We start from the raw sequence: 14349 nt of genomic DNA, 5'->3' as shown, positions 1-14349 counted from the left end.
AAAGTTAAGTCATAAAGTGTAGAGAATAGTGAATAACAATTGTCATATACTGCACTAAGTGCATGGCATGTATTTACATTTTTTGTTGTTTGTTAGCATTCAATCTGCACATTGTTTGAAGTAGAGTGTTGGACAAACTCAAGCCCACACAGAATCTGCACGGACACCGATAACTCTGCGTGTTTGTTTATTAAAATTCTTTGGATAAATGTGTGTATTGTAGTACTCTTAGCTCTGTTTAACACATTTGACCGCACGTTTAAACCCTTTTCTACAGATTTCCTATCCAAAATAGCTGAGAAAATGTGAAAAAGTCAGCATGCTGTACAAGATTTATTTTCTATCTTTATCTGTTTAGTCAATCGAATAAACCAGTAATCGACAGTTTAACACAAATGATCAGAATAGCTGTTAGCTGCAGCTTGAAGTTGAGACGTTTCTCAACTTCAACACATACTGACAATACTCAAAAGCATTTTGACTAAGAAAACATTCCTTTTTTCAACAGTCCTGAGAAACCAAACGCAGAAAGCAAGACCTGTGTATTTAAACTTCCTTATCAAAATGTCCCAATTATGTTGAGACTGACTTACGAGTTCCCACGTCATAACGTCTGAAGACTAATCATGTTGACTTAGCCAACGAAAGCATACCTTTTTTATCCCTATCATTTCATTTTTTTTCTTGTTTTCCTTCACAGGTCGTTTATCACTAGCTTGTTTCATTTGGCTTGTGATTTCAATTAGTTATCCGAACAAGAGACAATCGCATTAGATAATTTCATGGCTGGTTTGGAGTTAATTGGCTGTAACATGGATTAAATGATTGGTCTTATTAAAACATGTAAGGTGATCCATTTTTATGGGGGCACATCTAACCTCTGGGACTATCTGTTGCGGGTGTCAAACCAGCAAATGAAAGAAGATAGGATGTTTTTTTCTCCTGCACTGAAGCTTGTTAACTTTTTCTATTCACTGGCTGTGATTTTAAATGCACTTTATTCTCTCCCTTTTCATGTTAATCTCCATCATGCTAATAATAGGAATTTAGCCACTTTGAGACACTCGCTATTCTGTTTCTTTCATCTGCTCCTTCTGTTTCTGCTGGATATTGTCAGCTAAAGTGCCTCTAGAAGAGCTGGTGTTGGACGGGGGCGCTTAATGCAACAAAGGAAGAGCAGAACTAAAGAGAAGTTCAATGCCACCTCTCTGTGCAAATCACATGATCTTTGTTGTCAGGGCTCGGAGATCATAGGGTCACTGGAAAGAGCTGCCCACTTGTCTGTCAAATGAAAAAGAGAGCTTTAGCCCTAAAGCTCATGGTTGCCTTTAGTGGGCGGGGTTAGCTTGTCTGTCACCATGAACTGCATAGAGGCAGTAATCCATTGGCTTGTCAAGCTGTCAATCAGCTTAGCATAGCATGGGGTATTTTGGTATTTAAGCAGAAGATAAAAGCGAAATAGAGACTGCTCTCTTAATCAGGGAATGTTTTTCAATACGCAATGACTTTGCATTTCTTTTTTTATTGAAATTCTTTCTTTATTGAAATTGAGTTGTTGTGGGTTCGTTTTCTCCATATACTTCTTGTCAGTGTCTAGAGGTGATGGCCATTTGCATTGCAATTAAGTCTAGCATGTTCAACCTGCCAAAGACCACTTTCATTGCTTATCACAAATTTAACCGGATTTGTGTCATTCAGAGGAGTGAAAATATAGCTGTCTGTTGACCGATAGCTTCTCTGTGCAAAATGTGGACAAATGGGGTTTGAACTAAAAAAATGTCATACTTTAAATCATTCAAATGTAAACAACTTTGACTTTAAAATCCACTTTTAGATTCAAACATGTGTTTAAATTATATTTCTGCTGAAAGCACAATTTAACTATTTTTGTTTAAAAAAATGGTAATTGACTGGTATTGCAGCTTTGCTAATATTTTTCCACATTTGTTAGTTGTTTTGGTTAAAAAGCTAAATTAATCATTTAAATGCAATACAGTTCAACATGTTTGACTTATATATAGTATTTACCAAGTCAAGGAAATAGGAGATAGATAAATATGATGTTTAGATGCAATAGAATTTAACTGTTGCACACACATGCACATCTATACGCAAGAACACAATAAAATTGTCTGTATGTGTGGAAACCTTTATATATTCTTCATTTCCACTTGTGAATTTATTCTAATTCATTGTCTTTAAGATGGCTTGCTGCCGCCGGCATCAGGCCTTATTAAATAGAGTCATTCCTCGCAGGTTTTTTTCTCACAGGCATTTGAGTGCCTTAAGTGGTTAATATGCATTTTGACTGACACCTCCTATATGGGGGGGGTGGGGCTACGCTTTCCAATTCTTATGGTCTCTCTCCCATGAGACTGAGCTACATATGTTAATGTGTTTCAATTTGCGTGTGTGTGTGTGTGTGTGTGTGTGTGTGTGTACTTGTGCATTTGTGAGAAACGGTGAAACGATGATAGACATTGATGCATATTGGTTGTTTTATGACACTGTATGGTGGCACTGTGATGCATCTCATGCTGTGTATTTGAAAGCCTCTGCTTTTGAAAAAGTATGACAGGGTGCACCGGAGAACCATTTCCTTTATACTAAATTAGTTTTGAGAATGTTGTTCTTTAAATGATGCTGCACTGCACTGACAATTAGTAAGGGTGTACATTTACATTTACTCAACCCACATCTTAACACACCCACCTACACTGCTGTTCAAAGTTTGGGTTCAGAAAGTTGGTTTGTTTGTTTGTTTTCTTGAAAGAATTTAATAGCCTATTCTATTCGGCAAGGGGGCAATAAATTGATCAAAAGTGACAGTAAAGACATTTATAATGTTATAAATGATTCCATACTTAATTATCTAAATAATTTTAAACTTTGTTCATCCTGAAAGAATGTATATTTCCACAAAAATATTAAGCAGCACAACTGTTCCTAACATTTGATAATAATAATAAAAAATGTTTCTTGAGCATAAAGTCAGCATATTACAATGATTTCTGAAGGATCATGTAACACAGAATGCTGAAAATTCAGCTTTGCCATCACAGGAATAAATTACATTAACAAATATTAAAATAGAAAACAGTTATTTTAAATTGTAATAATATTTCACAATATTACTGTTTTACTGTATTTTTTATCAAATAAATTTAGCCATGGTGAGCATAAGATACTTTTTTCAAAAACATTAAAAAAATCTTACCAACCTCAAACTTTTGAACGGTAGTACATTAAGATAAGACATTGCATATTTTGAAACTTCTAAGCTAAAGATAATACTTCATTACACTAAAAATGTCCATGTGTCAATCAGGCAGCTTTGTAAAAGCTTTTCTTATAAAACTAAGCTCTCTTTTTGACACTACGTGAATAATGGACATTTTTTAAAGGAATAGTTTACTTTACACAATTAATGAAAATGAATAATCCACTTGTACACTTTGATATTCCAAACCAGTTTGATTTTCTTCCATGGAACACAAAAGGAGATATTTAACAGAATAGCCAGCCTTCTTTTATTCTATAGAATGAAAGTGATAGTTATTTTTTGTACATTTTGCCTTGTAATCATTTAAATCATGATAAAGATAGGAACAGGAAGCAAAGCACACTTGACACCATTTAAGGGGGACAAGAAAATACTCTCCAGCTTCTCATGAACTTGTACTTTGTTTGAATATGCGAAAGGCTAAATGAGTTTAGAGCGACATTAAGATATGCAGACCAAGACTTTTAAATTCGTGCATGAACTATCCCTTTAAGACTGTTGCCTGTCACATGTTTTTACAGCTTTCACAATCAAGGCAAAGACAGACGAAAAGCACTCAATGAATGAGTGGACCGCAACGGCCAAATCAAAGCTCTCACACACTCTTAATCAGCAGGCGAGCAGTGGCTGCCGCTTTCAGATGCTTGTTTCTCGCCTGTCACATGCCGTTAAGGTCTTCTGCGTGGTTACGGGTCGCTGTGACTATTCACTCCCGGGATGACCTCTTCCTTGTTTCCAAGCAACAGAGGTCAAGTGGATGTGTGTCGAGTATCCAGTAGGCAACCCACTGACCCCACCTTTAATGAGCCAGCGGCCTCTGGCTGGAGTGCCGGAGTGTATGATAACCTTTGTGACCCCTTGACCCTGATCTAACTAACCAGCGTAGCCGTTGTGTGTTGAATGGTTTTGTGGTGTCAGAGAGATGGCCACCAATCTAAAGCACAATAGACTTGTGAAAAGACTGATTTTCACACCCCAGCAGGTTAATTTAAAATGAGAGGATATTGAACAAACAAAAAATGCTTGCTTTCTTCCAGTTTCATTGAACATGCTTCTCGAGGTTCCTGAGATTAGGACTACACCCTGCTATAAGGAACAAAGCTTCTGTGAATTTGTGATTTGGTAATCAGTTTTTCACTTATCCAGATGGCAATCTCTTCTTCAGTGAGGTCTCATGTCTTGTGACAGAAATATGCAATTGTAAGGGATGCACTGATGGCAAGTTTGAGAACCCAAGTGCGTTTTATTTAAACCAAACAAGATTAAACATAAAACAGAGGCATGGCACGAAACAAAACCGTGAACATAGACTTGCATAACAGTGGACTACAGGAAACAATACTTGACAAAGACACATGGCAAACATGAAGGCTTAAATACATACCAGACTAATGACAAGACAAGGGACACCTGTGAACAATGAAACAATGACAACATGACACATCAGACAAGGGAACACATGGCAAGATCACATGACAAGACAGAAACATGACATAAACAAAACCAAAACTGTGACAGCAATATTGCGTGAGTGTGTTGAAATCAGGATAGAAGATTGAATGTCACAGCCTTTTAAATGTTACTTAAACTCAAGTGTTGCTAATTCAAAATCGCATCAAGAGAAGACCAAGACAAAAGTAAGGTCCTTGTGTACGGCTGTCTAAAAGATTATACTTTCTGAATGGGTCATTCTCTTCAGAGAGGGATGTTGTTGCAATGGGCATACAGTATATGAGGCTCATTTCAAATTTGTTCATGCAAAATATTCCTGCATTTAAATATAGAAAAAAAATGTGTACGTATAAAACAATAACAGTTCATCTTTTTGAAAGAAATGAATACTTATTACACACACACACACACACACACACACACACACACACACACACACACACACACACACACACACACACACACACACACACACACACACACACACACACACACACACACACACCATATAACAGTGAAAGCATAGATTGGCTGAAAACTCTGTCAATGGCAGGGAAAGAGTTAAGCTAGGATGCATTAAATTGCTCAAAATGGACAGTAAATATGTTTCCATCCATACAAAGAAAAATCATTTTACAATAAATGCTGTTCTTTTGAACTTTCTTTTTATCAGAGAATGCTGAAAAAAATATATATCATTGTTATATCACAAAAAAATGTCTTATTACAAGGTCTGTTCACAACAAAAGCTAATTTGCATTCGCTGGCTGAAGAGGAATGCTGTATTTCTATCATTGTTCTTAACACTCTCATCTGACCCAGGAAAAGAAGCAAAAGATAGAAAAATTAAGTGAGGGTGTGAAAAAAAGAGATTGAGTGAGAAGAATCAGAATTCTCTGTCATCTCTTCCATGGTATTTAGACAGACTCACTGAAGAAAGAGAAAGAAACTAAAGAGGCAAAAGTCAAGACCAAATTGATGAAATCTGTTTAATGCACTACCATTTTTTTTTTCAATCAGGATGTTTTAAAAATTTTGTTGTTCCAGTAAAAATATTAAAACATATTTGAAAAGCAAAATGTGCAAGATAATACGTATATGTTAATTGAATTAATTCAATTAATAATTCAATTAATATGTTAATTCAATTTAATAATCATTTGAAATGTTTTTTTCACAGACCTCACTAAATTTGAGATTATGCTCAAAACAAGTGCACATTTTTTTTGTGATGTAGCAAATACACTTTAATAAAATTCAAACTCAAGGTTTTAAATATTGTATATATATATATATATATTTTTTTTTAAATAAATTATTCTTGTTTCAAAGATATTTTTGATATTTTTATGACTTTCGCTACCATGATGGTGTGAAACATAGGAGGGAGGACCGATCTGGTGTTGAAACATGTTAAAAAGGAAAAAGATTAAAGGAGAGAAGGAAACAACAGATCTCTGATGGTATTTCTTGTTGGAATGCTTATTTGGAAAGATTTGCCGCAACCATCAGATTGACCAATATGATAAAGTTAAACAGGAAGAGCAGCTGCGCTTATCAGTGTCTGATTGTTGACAACCTCATTTAAGAAGAACCATCCCTGTGATATCAGAAGATGTTGAGATAAACACCTCAAGGTCTTCTCTAGTGAAAGCTAATCAGGTTCATCAGGCAGAGCAATGTTGGATGCATGCATAAGGAAAAAAAATTTTTTTTGGTCACGAGAACCCTGAAAAGTTTGTTATGAATGGACTTGCCTCACATATATTTGACATGCCATGTAGCGTGTGAAATTAAATCGATCGAAAACATGATGCTAGGATTGTTTTTTGCTCACCGTTTCCCACATTTCTTTGGGTTTAACACCTAAGAAGGATTGCTAAAGTTTGTTTAACTGTTCACCAAGGCTAACCCTAATTCTTCAAGCACATTAATCGATATGAATCTGAGATGTTGTTTTTGGCTGTGTTCTATACACAAGGAGAAATGAGAAAGGTCAGGGCTTACCAGACATACCATACATAATAGGCTGTCACATCAAATTCTGATGTAAAATAAATAGGCCTAACTATAGTGTATTATGAGCTGTGATCTTGTGAAAACACATTCTGACATCTTTAATAAGCTCTTTAAACTAGAGCAAGGACTTTGGGTCATCGCACCAAATGGAGCCGTGGCCTGTTAATTATTACCATGTTTCTGCTGTTAGGCTGCTGTTTGTGAGAAGGGAGGAATGAAGTTTTTCATCCCATTTTCAGAAACAATTCACTGTAGGATCACATGGGTCAGGGTAACACGCGGTGCTCGATTTGTCGTTGAGTGTGTGCCTGTGTCTGTGAGCGTGATCTATGACCCTCACTCTCACTGAAACTGTGGGCCAAAGCAAACAGTGGCTCCCATCACTCCCTGAGGCGAGACTCCCAACCAAAGAGATTCACACACACCCCTCGCCTCACTTTCTTAATCTGTGATATTTTGGTTCTCTTATTCCTATTGTGTTCTTTTAATTCATCACTGTTCTCCCCAATTCACTCTTTTCTTTTCTTATTTTGCATATGCTTTATACATTCTCCTTCTTTTTTTTAGGTCCATGGTACTCAACAGACTGCATGGTTATGAGTACAGTGGCTCTAAAAAAGAATTTGGACACTTAAGCCACAATTAAACTTTTATATATATCTATATATCGATATATAGATATATACAGTATATACATATTTTTGAATTATAGTATATTTAATTTGAAAGGAATATAGGACTTTTCAATCAAAAAAATTCACAAATTGAAGGCTGTTTAAATGATGAAACTATAAATGTGCACTCCAGCATTTTAGCACTCCAGCATTTTAGCACATTATAAAAAAGTATGCAATAATAACATAGTGTTAAAGATTATATTTAATAAATAAATGCCGCCTTATTGGGCACAGTAAAGCCCAAAACTCTTTATTATTAAAAATGCACTTTAATTTCACTTTTCACATATTTTCTTCATATTGAAAATAAATGCCTTTCCAATCTGATATGCGATGGGAAAAGGTAGAAGAACGAGTTCGGGAAAGGGGGAATTAGAACTCTGGTCGATCGCGTCAAAAAGTATCTACAACGTGCCTTACTCCCTACGCAACTGCTGCTGACAGGTCACAGGTGTTTTTTTGTGCTTTTGTCTGAGCCAACCAGACATTTGTACCAACAACAAGGCTTGTAAAAAAAACAAGGCTGTATCACTGTAAAAAATATTTTCATGATTTGTTATCACAACTTTTTATCTTTTGTCAAATCAACTTCGATAACTAATGTGTGAAGATAACATACTATTTTGAGTTTCTGTTTATTAAACCATTCTTCTTCATTGTATTAACTCAAATTTTTTATTAAAACAAACTCAAAATTTTAAGGCAACAAGGTAACTTGCTTTTTTAAGTTAAACCAATTTTTTTTTTTACAGTGTATTTGCACTTAGTGTAAATAGACACTCCGATATATTTATTAAAATTATCCTCCAAAGTCTTGTGGAAATTAGGCAATGCATTTTTTATTTTGTGTGCAGAACATTCAATAAAACTAGTGAAACTATTTACAATGAGAGCTCATCAGTAAAATTATTATAATACTTTTATATTTTAATTAATGGTAGCGAGAAAGAAATGGAAAATGGGTTTGGAGATCAGTCTTTATTTAACTTTTTTTTTTCTTTACAGGCCCACTTAAAAGATGAAAAGTTAAGTTAGTTACCATTTGGTTTGGTATTTCGTTATTTAATGTAATGAAATGCATGTATTTGAAGTGTAGATTAGGCTAAGTGTCGAGATACTAAGACCACTGTGTATGTGAACAGCATTGTGGCCCTCTCATCTAAATAGTTTGAATGTGTCCCTTATGACTTCTGAGTTGGGAACTTCTACTCAGCAAGTTGTAAGTTTGTCTGTTTATTTTGCCCTTATTTGTCATAAGATTTTGATGGACAGATGAGAGAGAAGAAAAAAAGACATTTTATCTGTGTGGTTTGATTAAATCCTTTACTTTAATCACCCTGCCCTGTCTTCCCAGAAGATAAGGGTAATGCAGTAATCCTCTGTCAGGGATGAGGGCTGTTAAAATCAATGCCTCATACACATGCCGAACGTGACTGGAAAGTTTTCATTCGGTTAGATTGAATCACACACACAACTCAATGATAGCAGGCAGCGCAGGTAAGGTCTCTCTCTCTCCATTACATTTGGCCCACCGTCCTTCAACTGGTCACTCAAATCCATGCGAGCTGTCAAGTGACAGCCCTTTAAAGCCAAGAGATAAGACCTAATCTTCAAGTGATCATTTAGGCTGGATAGCTGAAGATAAAGAATAAAGATCAGTCTCCAGAGATAAAGTTGTGGCATTTAAAATTAGATCCTCATAGTACTAAAAAATAGTTGCTCCAGTGTCCAGATGTCTTTGCTGCTCTCATACACTCTTTTTAAGTTGCCATGAAATCAAACGGGACAATTATTATAAAAAAAAAATTTAATGGAATATTTCAGTATTGATAATAAATGATGTATACATGCACATCATTATAATTTAATTGATGCACTCTCAAAATCTTTAATAATAACTTCCCTTCCCTCTTGTAGCGGTATCTCTTTTTTTTCTCTGATAATGTGTGTAGTGGCGCAAGGCCGGGACAACCTGTCACTCACATGAGATCGACCAATTGCAAACCACAATAATCCAATCAATTCCTGATGAACAAAATCAAGTCCCGTACGTTTTTTTCTTGTTTGAGAAGCTGTTTCCCTCACAATAGGGAAGATAAGGCTATCGCAACCTCTGTTTCATACCGACATTCAAATAATTAGTTATTACAATTAAAGCAGGTTATAAAACAGTTGAAATCATATTTAATACTTTTTTTTTTTGAGAAATATAAGTTTGAAGCCATGGCCTTGCAGTTAGAGCATGTGCTCTGACACAACCCAGTTCAAATCTGGCTCACAACACATTCCCCCCAGCTTCAGGTCTGAGATGTTAAAGATGTTGGGTTATAGTGTGGCAGTACAAAACTCGCTCTCATTAAAAATATTAACACTTATGTCATGGAAAAATGTTCACTTACCATTGCTATTCTCTTTATAGAGATTGTTACTTAAATGCATTATTAGTGCTGACAAAGACAGAGACATGGCTGAGAACTTGTTGGAACATGGTGGACCTGCCCTTGTGCTTAATTAGAACCCTGAAAAGAGAAAGAGATGAGGAATTCTTGCTATGTGCCAGGAATGCCCACACAAGTAAATGAGATTTTATGTTGTCTGCGGCCCGGTGCTAAATCTCTTTGTATAAGAGGAGCAGAGTAGATTGTGTCTTCTGATAGAACGTTCATATACTGGTACTTTGCAAAGACGAGTGCTTCTGTGGCTTGTACATTCCTCTAGATTCCCAAACTTTCCAGTGTAACATTTTGCCAAGCTTGTCTATTGAATCTTGTTGTAGAATAACTTTTTGTTGTTGTTGTTGTTAAAATGTTAAAAAACCTAATTCCTGTGATGATTAAGTCTGATTCCTTTTTATAAGACAGTTGATCCAAAACAAAACATGTTTTAGGAAAAGTAAATTCTGAGATATTTTATGTCATTTTTTTGTCTTGTTTGAATATGTGATTCTTTCTAAAGCAAAATTTCATGAATCATCACTGCTACACAAACCACAAACAATTACCAAGTCAAGAAAGTAAGCCGAGGCCGCATTTATACTATTTTAAAAGTGTTTTGTTACATCTATGTAGACATCATTTTCTTGCGGTTATATTACAGACTATTTTGTACAGTTTGAAAGATATTTTGAAGGCACTTTTCCATCCATTAGGCCTTGAGCAATCAGAATTGATGTATTTTTAAACTCTGATGATGGTGTTACGTGGTCTGGTGTCTCTTTTTATTATGAAGTGGAAAATTTGACCTTGGGCTGCTAAGTGAAAGGATTTTAGTTTTTTTGGTCAAGACTTTCAGCACAGATCTGTTTCACAATTGAATGGTTGGGGAACTGTTACAGTAAGATTTGAAATTAAAATTTTGCTTGGCCATTCTTTGTTTTGTATGCTTTGCCAACTATCTGCAATGCATTATTCCGCTATCCAACATTCTGCAGTTGATTCTCAGGTAGACCTTATCAGAGACCGAAGCCAATATGTTGTGTTAAGTCGTGGCATTCCTAGTGAAGGTTTCCACTTCATAGTGAAGGTTTCCAAAGATTTCCCACTACCTCTGCAATAGTGGAACTTACAACACAGACCTCTATGGTCATCCAAAGAGAGTACGCGGTGGACTTTCATGAACCATAACAATATTGGATCATGATAACTGGAGGGATGCATATAAAAAATTCTGGTTGATGCTGATTTATCATTTTAAATGCTAAGTGAATTTAGGCTTCATAGCATTATGAAAAATGGATATTCATTAAAATATTCGCTAAAGATTACATTATTAAATTATTAGTGTTTTTGAAGATTAACTTGTGAGTGTTAGATTACAGTAAAACTAATCTAAATACAAAAATGAGCATGCATAGTTAACACAAAAATGAACATGCTTAGTTAAATATCCAATATCGCTGTAATGCATGGAGGTCTCAGACCACATACTGTACTCAATTTCCAACAAAAGAAACTAAGCTTGTTGGAGGAAGAGGAAAATAAAGTGTGATTCCCCAGTATTAGTAGTAGTATTTAAATATAAGACTCTGGGAGGCCCCACGAGAACTCTCTGAGAGCCAAAAATTCATAAGAAATCCACTCTGTAAAAACAGGGCTGAAACAATAATAATAACAAAGGACCTAGGAATGTATCCAGGGCATTGAACCTCAGGGAAACCCTCCAGCCAGCTCAGCAGAGACTGTAGCCTGGTCATATCCATACAGCTGTGCAGATGCTGTTTTATTGAGGAACTACTGTGACTTGGCAACACTTACTGTGTTTGGATTTATTGTATGTGAGCCCTTTTAGCGTTTGCGGATTTGGAGCATGGACATGCATCCAGTAGAAAGCCTATTATATTTAAAAAAAAAAAAAATCTTCTGAGGTGTTTAAGCATTCAGCCTGTTTCTGTTATTTAGTTTCCCTTATTATCTTCAATAATGTTAAAGGGATAGTTCACTTTAAAATTAAAATTCTGTCATAATTTACTCACCCTCAAGTTGTTTCAAACCTGTATTAATTTATTTCTTCTGCTGAACACAAAGAAAGATATTTTGAAGAATGTCAGTAACCAAACAGTAGTCTGTACCCATTGACGTCCATAGTAGGAAAAAAAAATACTATGGAAGTCAATGGGTACAGACTACTGTTTGGTTACTAACATTCTTCAAAATATCTTTCTTTGTGTTCAGCAGAAGAAATAAATTAATACAGGTTTGAAACAACTTGAGGGTGAGTAAATGATGACAGAATTTTAATTTTAAAGTGAACTATCCCTTTAATAATCCAACAGAGTTGCATTTCACTTATTGTACTGACAAGTTCAACTGTTCCATAAGAATTCCATAAACTACTGTAAATAAAACAAATGGGCTATAAAACACTGCGACCAACAGTCCCGGTGGGCTAATAAAAAGGATCTGGCCTCCTAAGCTTAGAATTGTGGGTTTAAGTCTCATTTGGGATGCGTTTCTGCAGAGTTGTTCAGTTTAAGTGCCCTTAACCAAGAGGTTGCAACACAGCTACATTGGTCAAATGGATACTTTAGGTAGTCTCACGCCAAACTTATGCAGTCGGTTGAGCCTGTGGAAACTTGTTTGAAATTGTCATTATTTTTGCAGTTACAGTTGGTGCTGCTAGAGACATACATGATACCTCAGCATTTCCATAACCATATAAAAGGTTTTTATTACCAAAAAAAAAAAAAAACTATGTTGAAAAAGTGACCCCCCCCCTCATTTGTGTGTCACTTTCAATAAAATGTTCTGCTAGATATATAAATGAAATTGACTTTTATGTTTTGTTAGAGCTGAAGTCTACTGGAACCGCCCATCACTTTGCCTTCCTGCTCAACTCGACGGACTATAGAATCCTCCGTATGGACGAGGACCACGATCGCATGTACGTGGGCAGCAAGGACTACATCCTGTCTCTTGACCTGAATGACATCAACAAAGAGCCCCTCATTGTAAGATTTCTGTTACACCAGACAAATTGCAACATACAAAACCATAAGCAAGACTTGGCAGTAGTAAATTTGAATCTGTTCCCTGGTTAAGGATGACTGTTAATTTATCACTGTCTTTCTCCTCAGATTCACTGGCCTGTGGCTCCTCAGAGAAGGACTGAGTGTGTCCTCTCAGGGAAAGACATCAATGTAAGAAATGTTCCACAGTACTTGTAAATCCTAAACTAGTTATTCCAACATGAGCATGTAAGCATCTGGAAGTATTGTTTTACGATGACAACATCACTGATATCATTCTGTTCTGTGTCGTCAGGGCGAGTGTGGTAATTTCATCCGTCTAATCGAGTCATGGAACAGGACTCACCTGTATGTGTGTGGAACGGGAGCTTATAACCCCATCTGTACCTATGTGGACAGAGGTCAAAGGGCACAGGTAAACTATCATTCGCAGGTCACCTGCTACCATTTGCAGGTCAAGGGTTCAAACGGTTGGCTACCTTAGTCAAAAGGTATTATGTCATTAGAGAGGAATGTTTCCCCACCCTGGAACAAACAGGATAATCTTTACCACCTGCATGTCTTTTGACACTGTTACTTAAAAACTCTTCCTAGTGTTTAGGAGGGTAATAGCATTTAAACAGTCCTAATTCCACCTCCCTTCTTTCCCATGACCACATCCCATCATTAACCACTGTCCACAGGAAAATTATTCAGAAATGCATACTGTGGTGGAAAAAATCTGTGATTTTTGACAATGAAAATAAAAAAATTAGCATTTTCACTTGTGGTTTCAGGTTTTCGGATCCTGCTGTTTAATGGGGTTCTGCAATATGCATATCTGTTTCTTTCATATGCATGCAAAGGGCAGTTCATGTGCTCACAAGGTTTCCCAGCATGTGCATGTTTTAAACACAACTTAACATCTGCTTATCTTCTTGGTCCTCTATGGATACACCAAACTGCAGCCATCATTCTAGCATATCAGCATCTTCCTTGTTTGGACACAGTCTGGGATGTTCTCTTGGGCCCTAATTGAATTCAGAATTCATAGAAACTTTATTGAGGCACACCCCTTGTTTTATAGGGCTTGCTCCAAGATCAGATGCCTCGCGCAGGAGGTCGAACCAGTCGAGCTGCAGACCCTAGTGCCTCACCAGAACCATACGCACCCAAGGTGGGAAATGAACTCTTCCCTTTGTTGTGAACAATGGGATTGAAGTCCTTTTTTTAACTTGATTTTGGACTTATTTTTTCTTAAGGTGCGTTTCTTTGATGATTGGGTGTTTTTTTTACTTAGGAGTTTAAGGAAAGGTTCTGTTCTCACAGTATTTGGTTTTTCAACAGCTGGTTTTCTTAAGTGTTGAGAGAAACAGCAGAGGAACTGTTGTCTTTAGAGCTTGTCTTTCTCAAGTTTGCCTACACTTGTCCAAAGCCTGCCTTTGGCGCAGATATCTAGCAGAACGTGCATAGAT

At 36.2% G+C, this 14349-nt stretch overlaps 1 protein-coding gene across 3 annotated transcripts in view; it reads left to right on the top strand.

The window, feature by feature from the left end:
- Positions 1-14349, top strand: part of sema3fa (sema domain, immunoglobulin domain (Ig), short basic domain, secreted, (semaphorin) 3Fa) — a 94856-nt gene that overhangs the window by 66483 nt on the left and 14024 nt on the right. For 2 of the 3 annotated variants that reach the window (XM_079629663.1, XM_079629662.1), the window contains 4 exons: positions 12717-12877; positions 13004-13066; positions 13191-13310; positions 13962-14051. In XM_079629663.1, coding sequence (XP_079485789.1) covers positions 12717-12877; positions 13004-13066; positions 13191-13310; positions 13962-14051 — 434 coding nt within the window. The remainder of the gene's footprint in view (positions 1-12716; positions 12878-13003; positions 13067-13190; positions 13311-13961; positions 14052-14349) is intronic. The other variant, XM_079629664.1, reaches the window with a different exon arrangement.

This window comes from Phoxinus phoxinus (genome assembly GCF_949152265.1).
Source record: "Phoxinus phoxinus genome assembly, chromosome: 11".
NCBI lineage: Eukaryota > Metazoa > Chordata > Actinopteri > Cypriniformes > Leuciscidae > Phoxinus > Phoxinus phoxinus.
The sequence above is the reverse complement of the archived record's forward strand: the minus strand, read 5'-3'. Positions and strand labels throughout refer to the sequence as shown.